The 17454-nt window shown below is 36.8% G+C and overlaps 1 protein-coding gene across 1 annotated transcript; it reads left to right on the forward strand.

Moving 5' to 3' along the window:
• On the forward strand, positions 616-2881 carry LOC107607756. The gene is made up of 6 exons (XM_021107947.1): positions 616-657; positions 834-1046; positions 1179-1271; positions 1408-1509; positions 1610-1960; positions 2753-2881. Exons 1-6 carry the CDS (start codon positions 616-618, stop codon positions 2879-2881), a joined length of 930 nt encoding a protein of 309 aa, XP_020963606.1.

The raw sequence follows: 17454 nt of genomic DNA on the forward strand, positions 1-17454 counted from the left end.
GGTGAATAAGGTGAATAAAAGGGTAGTTTTGTATTATTATTGTAAATATTGGGAATTGGGTACATACTCATGCGTTAATTAAATGTAAGACCTTATGCATTGATATTCTTGAAAAAAAAATGAGAAAAAAAAAAGAAAAAAAAAAGAAAAAAATAAATGTGAAAAAAAAAAGAGAAAAAGAAAAGAAAAAGAAAAGAAGAAAAAGAAAGAAATAAAAAGGGGACAAAATGTCCCAAAGTAAAGTCCAATAAAGATCAATGCATAAGTATTGTGAAATGAAAAGGGATGCATGAGTATGTGAAAAAGTGAGGAAGGGGTAGTTAGATTAGTACTTAATTGTATAGGTCATTATATAGGTTAGGTGGGAAAAGTCATTTACATTTCATGTCCCTTATCCCAAAACCCCAAAATACAATCCATAACCAATAACAAGACACTTCATTGTAATTCCTAGGGAGAACGACCCGAGGTTCCAATACTTCGGTTTATAGAATTTAGGGGTTTGTTACTTGTGACAAATAATCTTTTGTATGAAAGGATTATTGCTTGGTTTAGAAACTATACTTGCAACGAGAATTCATTTGTGAATTCTAAACCGTCAAAAATACGTTCGTCATGGACTCCTTGCAGGAGTTTGTGGGCAATTGGCCACTGATTGTGTAGCATTTCCAATCAGTTTTGAAAAGTGGTCAGACATTCCAGCAAGCTTTTTTGAAAATCAATGGAATATTTTTTTCCTAGTAAGAAGATTACTCAAACTCTAAAGCTTATTTCTTTGCCATTATTTAGTTATATTTGCTGGTTAATATATATTCTTTGTTATAATATTGAAGGCTCGATTTTACTTCAAAGTGAGTGATAACTTGGCCAAACGATTTTTGCTGCAATCACTTGGCAAAAAATGGAGGGAACATAGGATAAAGTTTTGGAATGATTTTTATGATCCGAGGTTGAGTAAAACGGAGATCATAAATAATGCACCAGAAGATATTGCTCCAGATCAGTGGGCTCTATTTGTAGAATATCGTTTGAAGCCTGAAACTCAGGTAAGTACTTTCTCTCCTACTAAAAAGCCTTATATGAAGCAGATATTGTTGCTGCCTGCTCTTGTATTTTATTTTATATAGAGTTGAATGCATGTTTGTCTCTATTTAATTGTGTCCAAATTTAACTTGCAGAAATTTTGTAAGAGGAATCAAGAAATTCGGCAAAAACAAATAATTCCTCATACTTCAGGTGCTAAATCAATTGCAAGAAGAAGGGCTGAATTGGTAATCAATTAATGCATGCATATCTAATCTATCTCAAATATAATGCATGCATCATCTCTTAATTTTCTACATATCTAATCTAATTTAGTAGGCTGCTATTTTTTGATCGAGTCTTTCTACTTTTCTTAAATTTTAGACGGAAGAGACGGGAAAAGAAGTTAGTAGGGTTCAAATGTGGGACATCACTCACAAGAAAATAGATGGAAGTTATGTTAATGAAAAGGCTAAAGAAATAGCGGTAAGACTAAAGTGCAATAAGTAACTTGTTTGTATTTCTTTTTCTTTCTTTTTTATAAGATAATACTATTTTTGATTTCTCTTTCTTTTTATATATGTAGGAGAAGATTGAAGCACATAGTAGCCAACAACCGATGGAATCAACTGTTAATTCTCCTCTTGATGCTCTTGGAGTAGTTTTTGGAAAAGAGCACCCTGGTCGTGTTCGAGGTTTAGGTATGGGAGCTGTTCCAACAATTGCTTTCAAGAACAACACTACAAGGATTAGTCAAATGAATTTAGGTTCTTCAAATGATGTTGGCACATCATCTACTTGTGGTCCAAATGTACAAGAAGAGTTAGATGCCGTTAAAGCGCAATTGCAAGCGCTAGTCTCCTATATTGCTTCTAAGGAAGGAGGTAAAATTCCAATACAATTGGCTGGAATATTCCCTACTCAACAAGTTTCACAGGTACATTCATATTTTGCTTATGATTCATATTATTAATATAATTAGTAGTAGTGCTAGCTTATGCTAGAATGATAGTAAACCTTGTCTTGTGTGTACAGTATTTTGCATTAATATTTTGAGGAAAGACTATACTATTATGTTTTAATCGAACTTTGATTGGTTGCTTGCTTGCTATCTTCTATGTAAAAGGAGATGGGACCTTGGTAGTTGGTAGTAATGGGATATTGGCTTCATTTCATCCAGCTCTGCATTAGATGGGTAAAATATCCTTTTAATACTGAATTGCAAATTATATATTTTAAATAAAGCTATATCAAATAAATAAATAAACAGGGTTAGTCATAATTTTAATTTTGCCATCAACCTTAAGTTTGCTCACTCTTCACGCCAAGCAAACCTTCGGGTTAGGACGCGCTCAATGATATTTAATTTTCCCAAATGAAAATATCTAATGATACAGGGAACCTATATAACTGAGTATAGTATACAGTGTGCTGATCAAAGTATAGTTTTCCAATTGTAAAGAGTGTGGCTGAGGGAGGAGCTAGTTAGGAGGGGCCATGAATCAATTCCAATCATGTATTCTTCTTTTATCAAAACCCTGGGCATATGTGAATGAAAACTATGGGTGAGATACAGAATTGATAGTATATGTTCTTTTATCAACTGTTAATTCTTGACTTGCTCAGTTGCTATGTATCAATGCTATGTAATTAGACATGATAAATGTATATCAATATATACCTTTTTCTTGCATTTCTTGTGCTCATAATAGTTATATTTTTGTTGTAGGGATTGGATCAGGAAAGTGAGATTCCATCACCAAAAGAAATGAAGCCACAATATTCTGGTAAAAACGGCGGGTGTTCAAAAACTGCCATTTTATGCGGAAATAACGGCGGTTACAAACCGCCATTTTAACCCTCAAAAAACCGCCGTAATAACCAGAATGGCGCCCAGAATAACGGCGTTTCTTGGAGGCGCCAGTTTTGGTCATAATGGCGGTTCTAACCGCCGTAATTCCCCAAAATAACCGCCGTTTTAACCCCTTTTTTTTGTATCTCTGATCTGAACTTTCTCTATTTCTCCTTCGGGCTGTGGACGGAGTTCTTCTCGTCTCTGAACTCCACCAAGCTCAATTGTATGGAACTCTTCTCCTCTGCCTCTGAGGTTTAGACTTTCGTTATAACAGCGGCGTGCCATCTTTTGATATGCTTTTATCGTAGCTATCCCTTTTGCAGTTGGGAATTTCATACATAGATGTGGAGTTGAGACTATTGCGCCGAGTTGATTTAGTGTTGTCCAACCTATTAGGGCATTGTAGGCTGAACTCACGTCGACCACGATGTAGTCTATCTTGAGTGTTCTGGATTGGTTCCCTTTTCCGAAGGTTGTATGTAGTGACACGTATCCCAATGATTGTACTGGGGTATCTCCCAGTCCGAACAGGCTGTTCGGGTATGCTCTAAGCTCCTTTTCTTCTAAGCCGAGCTTGTCGAAGGCAGTTTTGAATAAGATGTCGGTGGAGCTCCCTTGGTCTATTAAAGTGCGGTGGAGGTTGGCGTTTGCCAGTATGATGGTGATGACCATGGGGTCGTCATGTCTTGAGATGATACCGGATGCGTCTTCTTTGGTGAATGTGATTGCAGGGATGTCGGGTGCTTTCCCCTTTCCTTCGACATGATATACTTCTTTGAGATATCTTTTGCGGGATGATTTGGAGATTCCTCCTCCTGCAAATCCTCCGTGTATCATATGGACATGTCTTTCTGGCGTAAGAGGTGATCGCTCGATTCGTCCGACATCTTCATCCCTTCTTCTCTTTCTTTGATCATCATCTCGGGTGGCCAGAAACCGATCTAGTTTTCCTTCTCTCACTAATTTTTCAATGATGTTTTTTCCTCCTCTTTTGCCTTTGAGTGATCGAGCTGGGGGTATCTTTTCCGTATGGCAGACTTCTTTGTAGACATCTACCAGGGATACCCTAAGAGGGGTGTAATTGTGATATTTTCTCCCCTTGTCGATCTTCCTTCTTTTTAGATTCTTTATCTTTGTCTCGGTAGGAGAATCCGAATTTTGAGGCTTCTCCCAACCAAGAGTTTTCTTCCATGTTCATATATTTTTCCGCTCGCTCCTGCACCTCATCCAGAGATGTGGGATATTTCTTCAATATAGATTGGCTAAAAGGTCCCTCTCGTAGGCCATTGATGAGGTCCATGATGGCGGCCTCTGTTGGCAAGCTTTGTATGTCTAGGCATGTTTTGTTGAATCTCCATGTAGTTGTGAAGACTTTCCCGATCTCCTTGCCTGATTCCTAGTAGACTGGGGGCGTGCTTGGCCTTGTCTTTTTGGATGGAGAATCTGGCCAGGAATTTTTTGGCTAGGTCGTCAAAGCTTGAGATGGACTTAGGAGGTAAGTTGTCGAACCATCTAATTGCTATTTTCGTAAGGGTCGTTGGAAAAGCTTTGCAGCGAACAGTGTCCAAGGCGTCGGTGAGGTACATTCTGCTTCTGAAGTTGCTGAGGTGATGGTTGGGATCTATAGTGCCATCATACAGAGTCATATCCGGGAGTTTGAAGTCCTTAGAAATTTTAGTTTTCATGATGTCCCTAGTGAATGGATCTTGATCTTTGCGTGAATTGTCCTCAGGGGTGGTCCGGGTAGCCTTTGCTTTGAGATCGGCTTCGAGTTGTAGGATTTTATCTTCTAGCTCTCGACGTTGCCTTACCTCTCTTTGTAGATCATTGACAACTTCTCGTTGATGCTGGCTTTCTTTTTCAAGTTGCTTTAAACGATTTTGAAGTGCTTCTATTACTCCTGGATTTGATGAGTTTTTGTCTCCGTTAGATTCTGGAGTATCTTTTGGTGTAGCGTCCGCGTTTTTGTGCGGCGTTCTGTCCTCTAGATCTGAATCGTGGTCATGATCGTCCGCCATGGGATGTGATGACTTCCAGGTTCTCCGGCAACTGCGCCAATGTTCCGAGGGTTACCTGAAACTATAGGCCGATCTCGGATGAGATCTTCTGTACTGGTCAGAGATGACGTGTCTGGCTGGCTGGTGGCGGCCGGAGCTGTTGTGTCCGACTTGTTGGACTGGCTGCACTTCTTATCCTTGGTCATCGGAGGGTGGGGGGTACCTGCAAGAGACTCTGATGCTTAAGTTAGCACGGGTATTAAGCAGTTTATTGTAGAATCAGAGTATGAGTTATACCTGGGTGCTCCAGTGTATTTATAGTGGTTGTAGAGTGACCTTTCTAGATAAGATAAGTTAGTTATCTTATCTTATCTTTATCTTTGAGTTGAGGTCAGCTTATCTTCAAGGGAACCGCCCTTATCTCTATAGGCTTTGACGGCTTGTGGATTTGGATCGTATTCCTCTATTTGGGCCCTTTATTGGGCTTTCCTGTCGATTTGGCCGACCTCTTTGAGAAGAGGTCGGATAGCCTGACCTGAAGAGGTCGGTCGCTTTGTCACTGAACATCTCGGGTCGGATAGCTCGGCCCAGGGTGTGAATAATTTTCATGCTTCATAATTAATAATAGTAATAATAATACTAGAGATAGTAATTGATGATCATGTAATAATAATAATAAACGTAATAATAGTAATAATAATAGTAATGCAATGAATATAATATATATAAACTTATAATGCAATTTAATACTTACGGCAATTATATACAATGTTTATAATAATAATAATAATAATAATAATAATAATAATAATATGGATTTGATTAAATTTAAATTATTATAAAATTAGTTCAATTACTGATAATAAAAATAATTTTCTAAAAATAAGGAACTCTAATTTTATAAAATAAATTATAACTTATTTATATTTATATTTTTAAAACTGAGGGTCGCAACATTCTACCCACCTTATAAAATTTTCGCCTTCGAAAATTAATATAAAATGGAAAAGATTCATACTAACGTAACTTCTCTTCTTAAACATATCAAAGAAAAACAGAAAGATTTGACACGCTTAGTTTGCAAATCCAGGATATGGCTTAAAAGTCTATGCAAAGCGAAAGATACAAGATAGACTCGATGCAGAAAGGTTATAAGGCAGGCTGGTATTAGAACGACGGATTTATTGTCCCTAATACTCGCTTCATCTAGCTCCTAAGTTCTGCCGATTCTAATGGTGTCACCTTTCGTAATACAATCGAAACTGGTTCAGCCTCTGACCCTAAATCTATCACAACTTAGTTTTTCTCTCGACACCTAGCTGGTTATCAAAGAGATATTTCTATCGGCCTAAATTCCTAGTCCATATCCAAGTCCAAAACTACGTCCAGTCTTTCCAGTCCTAAACTTTCATATCCGGTTACGTAACCTAAATAAAAGTGGGGTCCTAGCTCTACACATAACAAATCTGTCCTACGCATTCTGTATCATACTTACCTCGATCCTGTCGTGGCCAACTCGCATCTGCGGCTCTCCCACATGAACAATCTCTAGACATGTGTCCCAGTGCTCCACATCAAAAGCACATTCCCAGTCCGTACCTGCGCGGCTTCTCTGGAGTAGTCTCACCAAAGCCTTCCTGTAGCAGTGTCCACTTCATGGAGAAATCCTCTGCGAGCTGGCTCTTCTTAACCAACTCAGTGAAATTTTTTAGTTTTTGTGGATACACGTAATTAAAGATATCCCTCCTTAGTCCTTTCTCATATTGAGCACACTTCCATTCCTCATAATCGGCTGGATTTTCTTGACAAGTTTTTGAGAAACGGCACAGATTATCAAATTCACGGGTATAATCAGCAACAGACATATCCTTTTGCTTCAGCTGCATTAACTCCAATTCCTTTGCAGTGCGAAACGCATGCAAGAAATATTTACCGTAAAACTCTGTCTTGAATCTATTCCAAGGGACATCCGTTAACTCCACCTGCAAGGTATGACACAACTCTTGCCACCAATTCTGAGCATCTCCCTCCAACATATGAGTTACTATCTCCACTGACTGTACTTCAGGAATGTGCTGAGTGTACAAAAACCTCTCCACTTCTCGGAACCACTGATCAGCCTCCAGGGCATTGGCGTTCCCGTTAAACCGAGGTGGACCACTCTTGAGGAAGTCAGTAAGGGTCATAGACCTATAGTATCGACTTACGTTACTTGTACTAGCACTAGGGTTTCCACCTCGACATCCTTGCATTGGTTCAACCACGGGATTTTCTCTCTGAATACCTCGTTCGGATCCACGAGATGACATTTGGTCCCTGTTCACACCAAACAAGTGATATTAAGTTGATCAGTCTCAATATCGCAAGTTTAATGCTTCAAGTTCCAGATGCATGCTCATGAACATTTATGTCACATATATAAATCAGATATCCTAATAGGACATACACACACCCAGAGTATGCCCAGAAGCATAATCAGTCCATCTCTCAGACTCTACAGGAATGAACTGCTCTGATACCATAATGTAACACCCTACCACCCAAAACTTTACGCTTAAGTGGTAAAATAGAGGTGGCGAGGTATTACGACTTCTAAAAATTAAAATATATACTTGTAATAGTAGAAAGAATATAATAGACTAGGAGCCTTGAAAAATGGGTAAAACAAAATCGCAAATTGAAAAGCGCCACGCTCCGGAAATGGAACAACTTATGTGTGAGGCAAACTACAACTATAAAACGTAAGACAATAAAAGTAGGAATCGAAAGCCATAGGTACAAAATAACAAACTCCTAACTCAGTTTGCGAAGTCAAGGCTGGCCGGAGAATATTTACATATATATATACATATCCAAAACCCAAGATGTACATAAATAAAATCCTGCCTCTCCATAAACCTTTAAGAAGATCAAAAAGGATAAGTTATGTGGAGAGAAAGCTAAGTACGTGTATATACATCACTGCACAACAAAATAACACAGTAACTACTTCGCTTCAGGTGTCCAGACGCCTAATGAGATACCTTTCGACCTACATCTAAAAAATAACAACATAGTATGGAATGAGAACCGGAGGTTCTCAGTATAGTAAAGGTGCCCACATAGTTAATATAAAAGGTATCGGAAAAACCAGAGGTATTCCTATACTCCGACACTCAGATTTCAGCTTAAGAATTCAACTAAACCAGAAATTAGGTAAGTTGTCTAAGGTATTCTAGTTCTGAATCTAACTTTAACTTAATACTTCACTTTCTGTCACCTCCAATCTTCCGAATCACTGGTAGAACAACCCTCTCCCCTCACACCTTTGTCAAGAGGGATTTCTCATAAAACATACACGTACAGTTCAAGCAAGGAAAACACAGATAGAGAAGCATTTACAGCAGGTAGAACAAGTAGCGGATAAGCAAAATTAAACAGTTAAGCAAACCAAAACAATGCACACTCAAGCAAACAAACAAATGTATATGATGTATGCTTGTCCTATGGCTGATGAGTCTCATCTGTCGGTTATACAGCCAACCCGACATATCCTGGTAGTTAACCATTGGACAGTCCCTCTGTGTGCGCATCCCCAAACTCAATAATATTCCATGGAGTCAAACTCCAAGCTCAAATATAATATTCCATGGAGTCACACTCCAAGCTCAATAATATAGTATTCCATGGAGTTAAACTCCAAGCTCAATAATATAGTATTCCATAGAGTCGAACTCCAAGCTCAAATATAATATTCAATATTCATATATATATGCATGCCCATGGGAGAATCCGGGGAGTTAAAGTGCCCGGTCACATCTTACGACAGAGGGTCAACAAATAGTCTCAAATACACAAGCCACATAATAATCTCTTTCTTTTTAAAGTACCACCTCAAATCAAAACTCTAATTCTTATAGATGTTTTGGCAGTATCTCCTTTAAAGCTCGAATTTCTACCACCCTTCAAGGGTCCCAACTATCAAATCAAACACATCTCAGTCCTTCAAATCATTTTCGGTAACAAATTATTTCAAAGTCAAACAAATACCAATATTAAATCTTTTCCAAACCGATCAACTTCAACAGCAAATTATTAACAACAGCTAAACCACACATTTTATCCAATATGCACAATCCATCAATTATACATTCAATTCATTCCTATCTTAAGGTCTTCTAGCCTAAATTTTCACGTGACATTAAACATTAACTACGAAAAACCAAAAACATACCTTCGTATGGAATCAAAATATTCGAAGCTCCGGAGAAACTTTTTGACTAAGCTATCGAAGAAGAAAATGTCCAGAATCGTCTATGCCTCCTAAAACTCCAGTTGGTCAAACTCAAGGGGTAGAGGAGCTACATCACCGTCAACTTTTACCGGTCAAAAGTGGTGCCAACGTATAGAAGAGGAGGATATGAATACTTTTACCGGATTAGATTTTTTATTGGAGTTACGAATTGCAAGAAATCGAAGTCGAAAGTTTGATGGATTTACAGTCTTTCGCGGTTACGTTCTTCTCCCTCCCATTTTCTAGTAGAAAATACAGGTAATACAGACAAGTAAAGCACAAGTAATATACAAATACCACAAGTAAACAAATAGCAAGTAGACATGTGATTCATTTAGGCATAACTGAAGTTAAGCAAAGCAAACAAGCATATACAAGATGCATATGATGAATGCTTGTCCTATTGGCTCGTGATATCACTTGTCGGTCTATAAATGCCAATCCGACATATCCTTTTAGATGTAGCTTTTCTGCTACGCCCACGAATATAGTGCCGAGCACACTCTACTAACCCACGGATATAGTGCCGGGCACACTCTATTCACCCACGAATATAGTGCCGGGCACACTTGCATGCGTAACCCAAGGGTATAGTGCTTGGCACACTTTTGCAGCAGAAAATGTTATTAATCATAATTCAATCCCAGGGACATAATACCTGCACACTATCGTACTTAACCCAAGGACATAGTGCCTGGCACACTCTCAACATTCAACAAGATCATCATTCCTTTCTGAGTCCTCAATTCATCATAACCATCATCATTTCCATTAACATCCTTAAACATTCATATTTCTCAAGTTCATCATAAGCAATTCCATTTCTCAAAAATCTCTTCAACCGTATACTTTACAACTCCACATTCACCAGTTCAACTAGAAATTATACAAACCTTCCAAACTTAGGTCACCGGCTCTAAACTCATAAATAAAAATATCCTTTTTATCACTTTATTATTTTTCCCTTTGATCCAAGATCCTAAAACTAACAAAAAGGTTTTAAACAAGTGTTACAGAAGTTTACAAGCTCGCTGGAAAGGTAAAACAGTTAAAAACAAGGTTTTATTTGAAAAACATGGCAGTGTACGTACGCATAGGGCTGTGCGTACGCACGCCCAGGAAGATTTTTAAGAAGTGTGTGTATGCATAGAGGTGTGCGTACGCATAGGTGTAAAAATTTCCAACTCTGCTCATTCGCACAATGCGTGCGAACACCCTCAACAGAGTGCACCTTCCAACGTGTGCGTGCACACAAGGCTGTGCGTGTGCAAAGCTTGCAAAACTTCATTGGTTGTGTGTGCGCACAAAGCGTGCTAGCGCTCCCAACAACAGCCATATCCTCGTGTGTACGTACGCACAAGAGTGTGCGTGCGCACAGTTTCAAAAATACACAGGGTGTGCGTGCGCACACAAACCAGAAATCACAAATTCTGCAGCATTCACAAAATTCAGATTTCAGATACCAACTTTCAATGATCATATCTTTGTCTACAAAATTCAGATTTCTACAAAATTGATACCGTTTTAAAGCTCTTTGAATTATCTTTATTTTGATGCAAAAATTATTCAATTTCAAAAACCGTAGTTCAAGATATAATCCGTCAAAGTTATCCCAAAACTCATTTTTACCAAAAACCTTAAAAACTCAAATTCACTAAATCTCTTAATTCAAAACCAAACTACTCACATTCCAAACAATACCAAAACAACACAAAGATTCCTACCACTCATTTCTCAAAAATCAATCATTCAATCATCTAAACCATTTAATGCTCAACTCATCCAACTTTAAAATCCAACCTAAGTTCACATCAAATTTTCTCAACCACCATCTAATATCCACACCAACCACAAGATCCAAAATCCAAAATCATCATCAACATATATCATCACACATCATAATTATCAATATCCTTCAATCCAAACCATCACAAACATTTGACATTAACTTATTACCATGAATTCTCATAATCCTCATTATACATCAATATAACAAATCGCCATCAATACTTATCAACACCAAGCATCAATTTATCATAATCCAAAATTCATAATCCACATCATTTATCAACAATCTCAACACTCACCTTCAATTACCAACAACATCAATATTCATCATTAATCATCAACTATATCAACAAACCCTCATCAACAATAATAAATCACAACATTCATCATCAACCTTCATAGTCATTAAATACCAACAATCAACATCAAAATTCATATATTCCACATCCCAAAACTCTATATTATCATCACCACTATACAACTTATCTTCAAACATCAAAATCACATACAATTAAACATACACCCAAACATCCAATCCTATCTTAAGGTCAACTAGTCTAAGGTTCACGAAACATTACATATTACATAAAGAAAACCGAAACTATACCTTAGCCGATTCCTAATATGCTCAAACACCAAACTTGATTCCAATCAAGCTTCCACCAAGCTCCAAACCATCAAAGCCAAACCAAAAGCCACCACCAACTCCAAAAACAAGCTTCATACATACAACATAACTATGTATTATCAACTAAAGCTCACACTACATCAAACTGTAAGGATATAAAGGTTCTTTACCTTATCCAAGGGTGTTTGGTGCAAAGCCCGATAATTACCCGCTACTAGAGATCACCTAAACAAGCAAAACCACAAAATCTACTGAAAACTATAACCCAAAAATGCAGAAATTCTAGGGCTGGAAACTGGAGCTTGAGGCGCAATTTCTTACTAGATTTTCTTAGATAGAAACGAAGAGCTCGACAAGAGCTTCGCGTGGTCGCAAACGACTCGTCAATCGGAGCTCCGTAGCTCAAGTTATGGCTTGATGAAGATGGAGTTAAATAGTGAAACCCCTCTCCTCTCTCCTCTCAACTCAGCACCGCCCCCATTTCTTATTTTGGGGTGGAAATGAGCTGAAATGCTCATTTAATGAGCATATATATGTTGGGCCTTGGGCCCGATCCAGTCTGTTAGCGTTTTTGGTTCGTTTGACCCACTTTTGGCCAAAACTTTTAAGATTAGTGTCCAATTTTCAATTCTAAATTATTTTTTGCCTTTTCAAAACGATAAATTAAATTTTTCAAAAATCTTATTTTTCTAAGAACACGCACAGTACCGGATAGTCTAGAGCTGGTACTGGCAGCTTAAGCACCGGTACACATTTTTACAAAAATCTTTCACAAAAAATACATTTTTTAACTTAGAAAAATTCACTGAATCCAAATTTCACCTTTAAATTTTTAAATTATAACTTCTAAATTTTGAATCTACTTTGCACACTTAAAATTATTATTTTATTAAAACGGTTGTGCTGGTTCTTACGGATTTAAACATAGAAAATTTATACTAACCCTATATAAAAATTTATACCCTGATGATAATTTACTTCCATCTTTCTAAAAATAAAGACAAGAAAAGGGCAGAAAGACCTCCAAAACCCTGGATTGCCAACTGGAGTAAGGAGCAGTTGGTCGGAAGAATGAGGGCAGAAATAGAGAAAAATATGGTAAGTGAACATAATATGTTGGGTGTATTTTATTTACCTGAATGCTGCTAACTAAAATTTCTAATATTTCAGGGGATTGTAAAAATGTTAAACCTTATTTAAAAAATGAAAAAAAAAAAGAAAACAACAAAGTAAGAAAATTAAAATAGTATATAAATAAAATTCTCACAAATCGGATATATACCTAGCCTCCTAGGTACTTTAAGTGCATACAAAACTACAAAAATTTCAAGTGCAGGAGGTGAAGACGAAACTACAAAGGGCAAAGTGAAACTACTTCAACTCGCCATTAAAATGGTTGAAACTCGGAATGCGGATGGAATGGCTGAAAAAGTGGTGAAAAAAGCGACAGAGTTGAGCTTAGAACAATAACAAAACGGGTTATGTTATGTGTACACCAAAATTAGTCATTAAAATTAATTATTAGTATAAAATATATGTTAAAATATAAATACACATTAAATATAAATTAAACTATACATATATTTATACATAAATATATTGATAGTTAATTTTTGTGACTGACTTTGATGTACAAATAACATTTCTCAACAAAAACATATGTGTCTAAACTTTCGGAGAATATTGATGGCAAGTCCAACATCAGATTATAACATCATCTGTTGCTGCTAGGTACAGATTCAGAAATCTAACAATAGAAGCGAAAAATTAAAATCTTGTATAATCAAATATAATGTCATATATTTGATAATAGATATAATTATAATTATTTTTTAATTAAAAAAATAAATATAAAAAAATTAAATCAAATAAAAAATACAAATAATATAAATATATATAGAAAAATTTAAATTTTAATACATACAAAATACTAACTCTTTTGTTTATTACTATATTATTAAATTTTACTCCCTGCAGTCTCTTCTCCTCTTCTTGATATAGGACAATCCTCTCTTGAAGGTCCTCTATGAATTTTTGTAAAGAACTCAAGGGAGTTTTGTCGAGTATATCAAGAAGGGTAGTACAGACCCCAGTCGTCCAATTCCCCCTCCCCCCCGCAAGAATCTGAAGATGGTTTCGTAAGGAAGCATCATCCATGAAAATTTGACTAAAAGGAAGGATGTGCTTCCTTGCGAACTTTGGACCATCGAAGTTGGCCTCCCCAACAGCGGAAGAACCAGTCTCCGAGGTTTTTCGCTTCTTCTTTTCAAGCTTGGCGGAGGGTTGAACGGGTGGAACAGGGGCAGGAGGAGGAAGAGAAGAAGTAGTAGTAGGATTTACCAAAATCGGCCTGGAAGAAGAGGTCCCCAAACCATATCCAGGGCTGGAGAGAGTCTTGGAAGCTCCGACTTTCTGGGCATCAGCTCGTGCATGGGCCTTCCTCTTGGCCTCCTGGACCTTTTGATAAGCAGCGCTTGACCCACTTTTCACCATTTCTAAAAGAAAGAATAAAAGTTGATCAGCTTACAAATCAGAAAGGAACATATAGCAAGTCGGAATTCATCAAAAGCAGCCACAAAGAAACAAAAGCTACATAGCTCGGTTTGGATGAAACTCGGAGGGCCTATGAGGAATTTCTTAGTATCCAGATTTGGAGCTCTCCCCCAGGCCTCTCGAAAAAACTCAACAATGGCCTCTTCTACCTCATCCAAGTCAACTAGGCCATATTTATCTACGGGGGAGGCCTCTGACCAGTACAGAGGAAATAGGGACTCGTTATTCTCGTTTAGGAAAAAGGGACGATGGCCCTCTACAACTTGAACCTTGAAGAAAAAGTTTTTGAAGTCATGAAAGGACTCGTCAAAAATGGAAAACACCTTCCGACCCTGAATAGCTCGAAAAGATACCCATTGCTGTGTGTTTTGCTTACTAAAAGGTCGGGTAAGGTGGAAAAGATAGAAAAAGATTTTTAAGGAAGTCGGAAAGTCAAGCTCTTGGCTGACAAGTTGGTAAATCTTCAAGAAACCCCAGGAATTGGCATGGAGTTGGGTAGCAGCGACTCGACAGTGAGACAAAACTTCCATTTCAAAATCTGAAAAAGGAAGAAAAACTCCCAAACGGGTGAAAAGACAGTCGTACATAAAAAAAAAGTGGGACTCAAAATCTATTAATCCTCCCACAACAAACCCGATCCTCAGAATCGGGGGCCACTAGTTCATACTTTGGTTCGTCAGCCTCAAGATTACAAATTCTATGATGGGTACGAAACTCGGTCATGAAGTCAGTATCCACTAGAGGTTTCTCAATAAGTACGGAATCATCTACCCATCTCAAGAGGGTCTCAGGAATATGAGAAGACATTTTTTCGGCAATGAGGGAGTGTATATAAAAGTAATAAAACCTACAAGAAAAAATAAAATCATAAAAAAACAGGACCCTAAAGACAAGACAGTTTCTTCCAAAACAAATAAGGAAAACAATCACCAGGCAACAAAAGAAGCGATTTTTGTAAATTAAACATGCAAAAATTCTAAAGCTTCACACTACAAATAAAGAAACGATAAAGGCATAAAACTCCCCTCAAACACACAAGTACACTAAGCAGAAATAAAGAAAGCACTACACGAGTAACAGAGGAAGATAAAGAAGAATCAACATTCTTTGTAGAATTAAAGAGAAACAGTCACGGCGAAAGAAAACGGTGAAGCACCCACGAACGAAAGATCAAAGGGAGTCATGAGTAAAAAAGCGAAAGAGCAGGGAAAGAAACTTCGAAGAGAAGATGAAAGAAAACAAAGAAAGAAGAGGGAAAAGTATTTATAACGTACTAGAGGCATAACAGTAAAACGACGTTATCATTAAGAAACATGCCGTTACCAATGTAACTGCCTCCACGTGTAAATGCAAACCCCTAACAGACGCAACGTTTGATTAGACACGACGGTTGGGAAATTCAAAATTACGTCGGTTTTAAAATCACGTCGGTTTTCCGACTTGAACATACCTGCATACAATTAATACTCAGATCCCACTCATAGCTAAGAGATCGGACCCGAGTAGGGGCACTGTTCATGCCCTGGCCCAATACTATGGTCCAGGTCTAAGTAAGCCAAAAAAGGCCCAATCCAAAGGTTGGCCTTTACCGCTTACCCGACCTCCTCAAAGAAGTCGGGTTCGACCTAAGCTGGCAATAACACTTATTCAAATAAGTAACTGCCCCCTAAAATTTCTCGCCCACTTCTAGAAGAGGTATCTCAACAACCCTAAGATAAAAGGACGGTTATCTACTTTCAGAAGTGGGACTACTCCAATGGTGGTTATTGGCACATCACCTATAAATACACTGACACTCCTCAGGTATCTCTAAGTTCCAATACTCTCTAAACCTGCTTACCCCCTTGCTAACTTAGGCATCGGAGTGTCTTTGCAGGTATCACCCCTCATTCTCTTACATGCACAATTCAAACGGCGGCTCCCAGATGTAAAGCAAGTCGGAGACCACCTTCTTCTAACGTTTGGGCCTATCCTTCGAGCCTAATCCATTTATCTCAGGTTACCCACGTAACACTACCAATATTATAACTGTTGTTGCTGTTGTTGTTAATTCATGAAATTTTTTTGGGCTGGAATGATGGATTGTATTATTTTTTTTGGGCTACAATAATTGTGGTCCAAACTTTTGGCTTTTGTTTTTGGTCAGGAAACTATTGGCTTAAGTGGATTGACTCAAAGATAAAGGGCCTATTGTGTTAACCTTAGCCCAAAATATAACAAATAGTACAAAAAGAATCTATCGCTAACATGACTAATCTAAAAAGATAAAGCTTCTATCACTTTTCTGGGCTCAGCCCAAGACCCAAAAATTTCTTCTATCACGAGTTTGTATAAAAAATTAAAAATAAAGAAGGATCCATCCTGTCACTAAAAAAAAAAAGATCAATCTATGGTCAATAATATTCAATAAAGAATTACACCCAAAAAAAAAATATATTCAATAAAGAATGTACCCCATTTTTTAAAAAAATAACATACACTATATTCGGGTGCTAATTTTTCATTTAAGTAGTAAAAGAGAGAATTTTATAATTATTATTTATTAAACTAATGTGCCAATACATTGTTAGATAATAGTATTAAAAACCCCCTAACAGTTATTGAATTTGTTATGCAAAAAAATATGATACTGTATGATTTTCAAATTTATTATATTTCAACTAACTAAATTTGAATCGATCAATTCATTAGAGTTTGCTTTTATTACATTTTCTAGTACTTGAATTTGTATTTGATGAGGATAATTAACAACAAATGTTAAATTACTTAAATTAGTTAAGCATCAGCCATAAGCCCATAATAAAAATCCAATAAAGTTTATATATTTGTTGACTTTTAGTTAAATGATTTGATAGCCTTATCTTATGATCTTATCTGTTCATAACTTCATACTTTCTCAATATTTGAGTTATTATTTGGGCATTTGCTAATATAGTTTTATAAGTCTGATTATTAAACACTCAAGTTTGTAAGTTTAGCTCTCTAAATTAAATAATTAACTTGGATCGATCAAGTGATAAAATAGAGTTTAAATTCATGATAAATTAGTTGTTTCTCTATCAAATTAGAAAACATTATGAGAAAATAAAAGAGAAAAAATCCCTAAACTAAATTTATAATCTCATGAGTAAAATTATGTTAAAAAGGTTATGAGTTTAGCTTTGCAATAAAAGTTACCTAAATTCTACAAACTTATCAACTTTCAGATAAGAGTAACATCTCATTAAACAGCTAAACTTAATTGATTATTCATGTCACTTTAAATTTGTAAAAAAAGGAAATAAAAATAAAATAATTTTTAAAATAAGTTTTTTTTAACTAGTTCATTTTCTTCTTA

The sequence above is a fragment of the Arachis ipaensis genome, chromosome B07, assembly GCF_000816755.2.
Source record: "Arachis ipaensis cultivar K30076 chromosome B07, Araip1.1, whole genome shotgun sequence".
Classification (NCBI taxonomy): domain Eukaryota; kingdom Viridiplantae; phylum Streptophyta; class Magnoliopsida; order Fabales; family Fabaceae; genus Arachis; species Arachis ipaensis.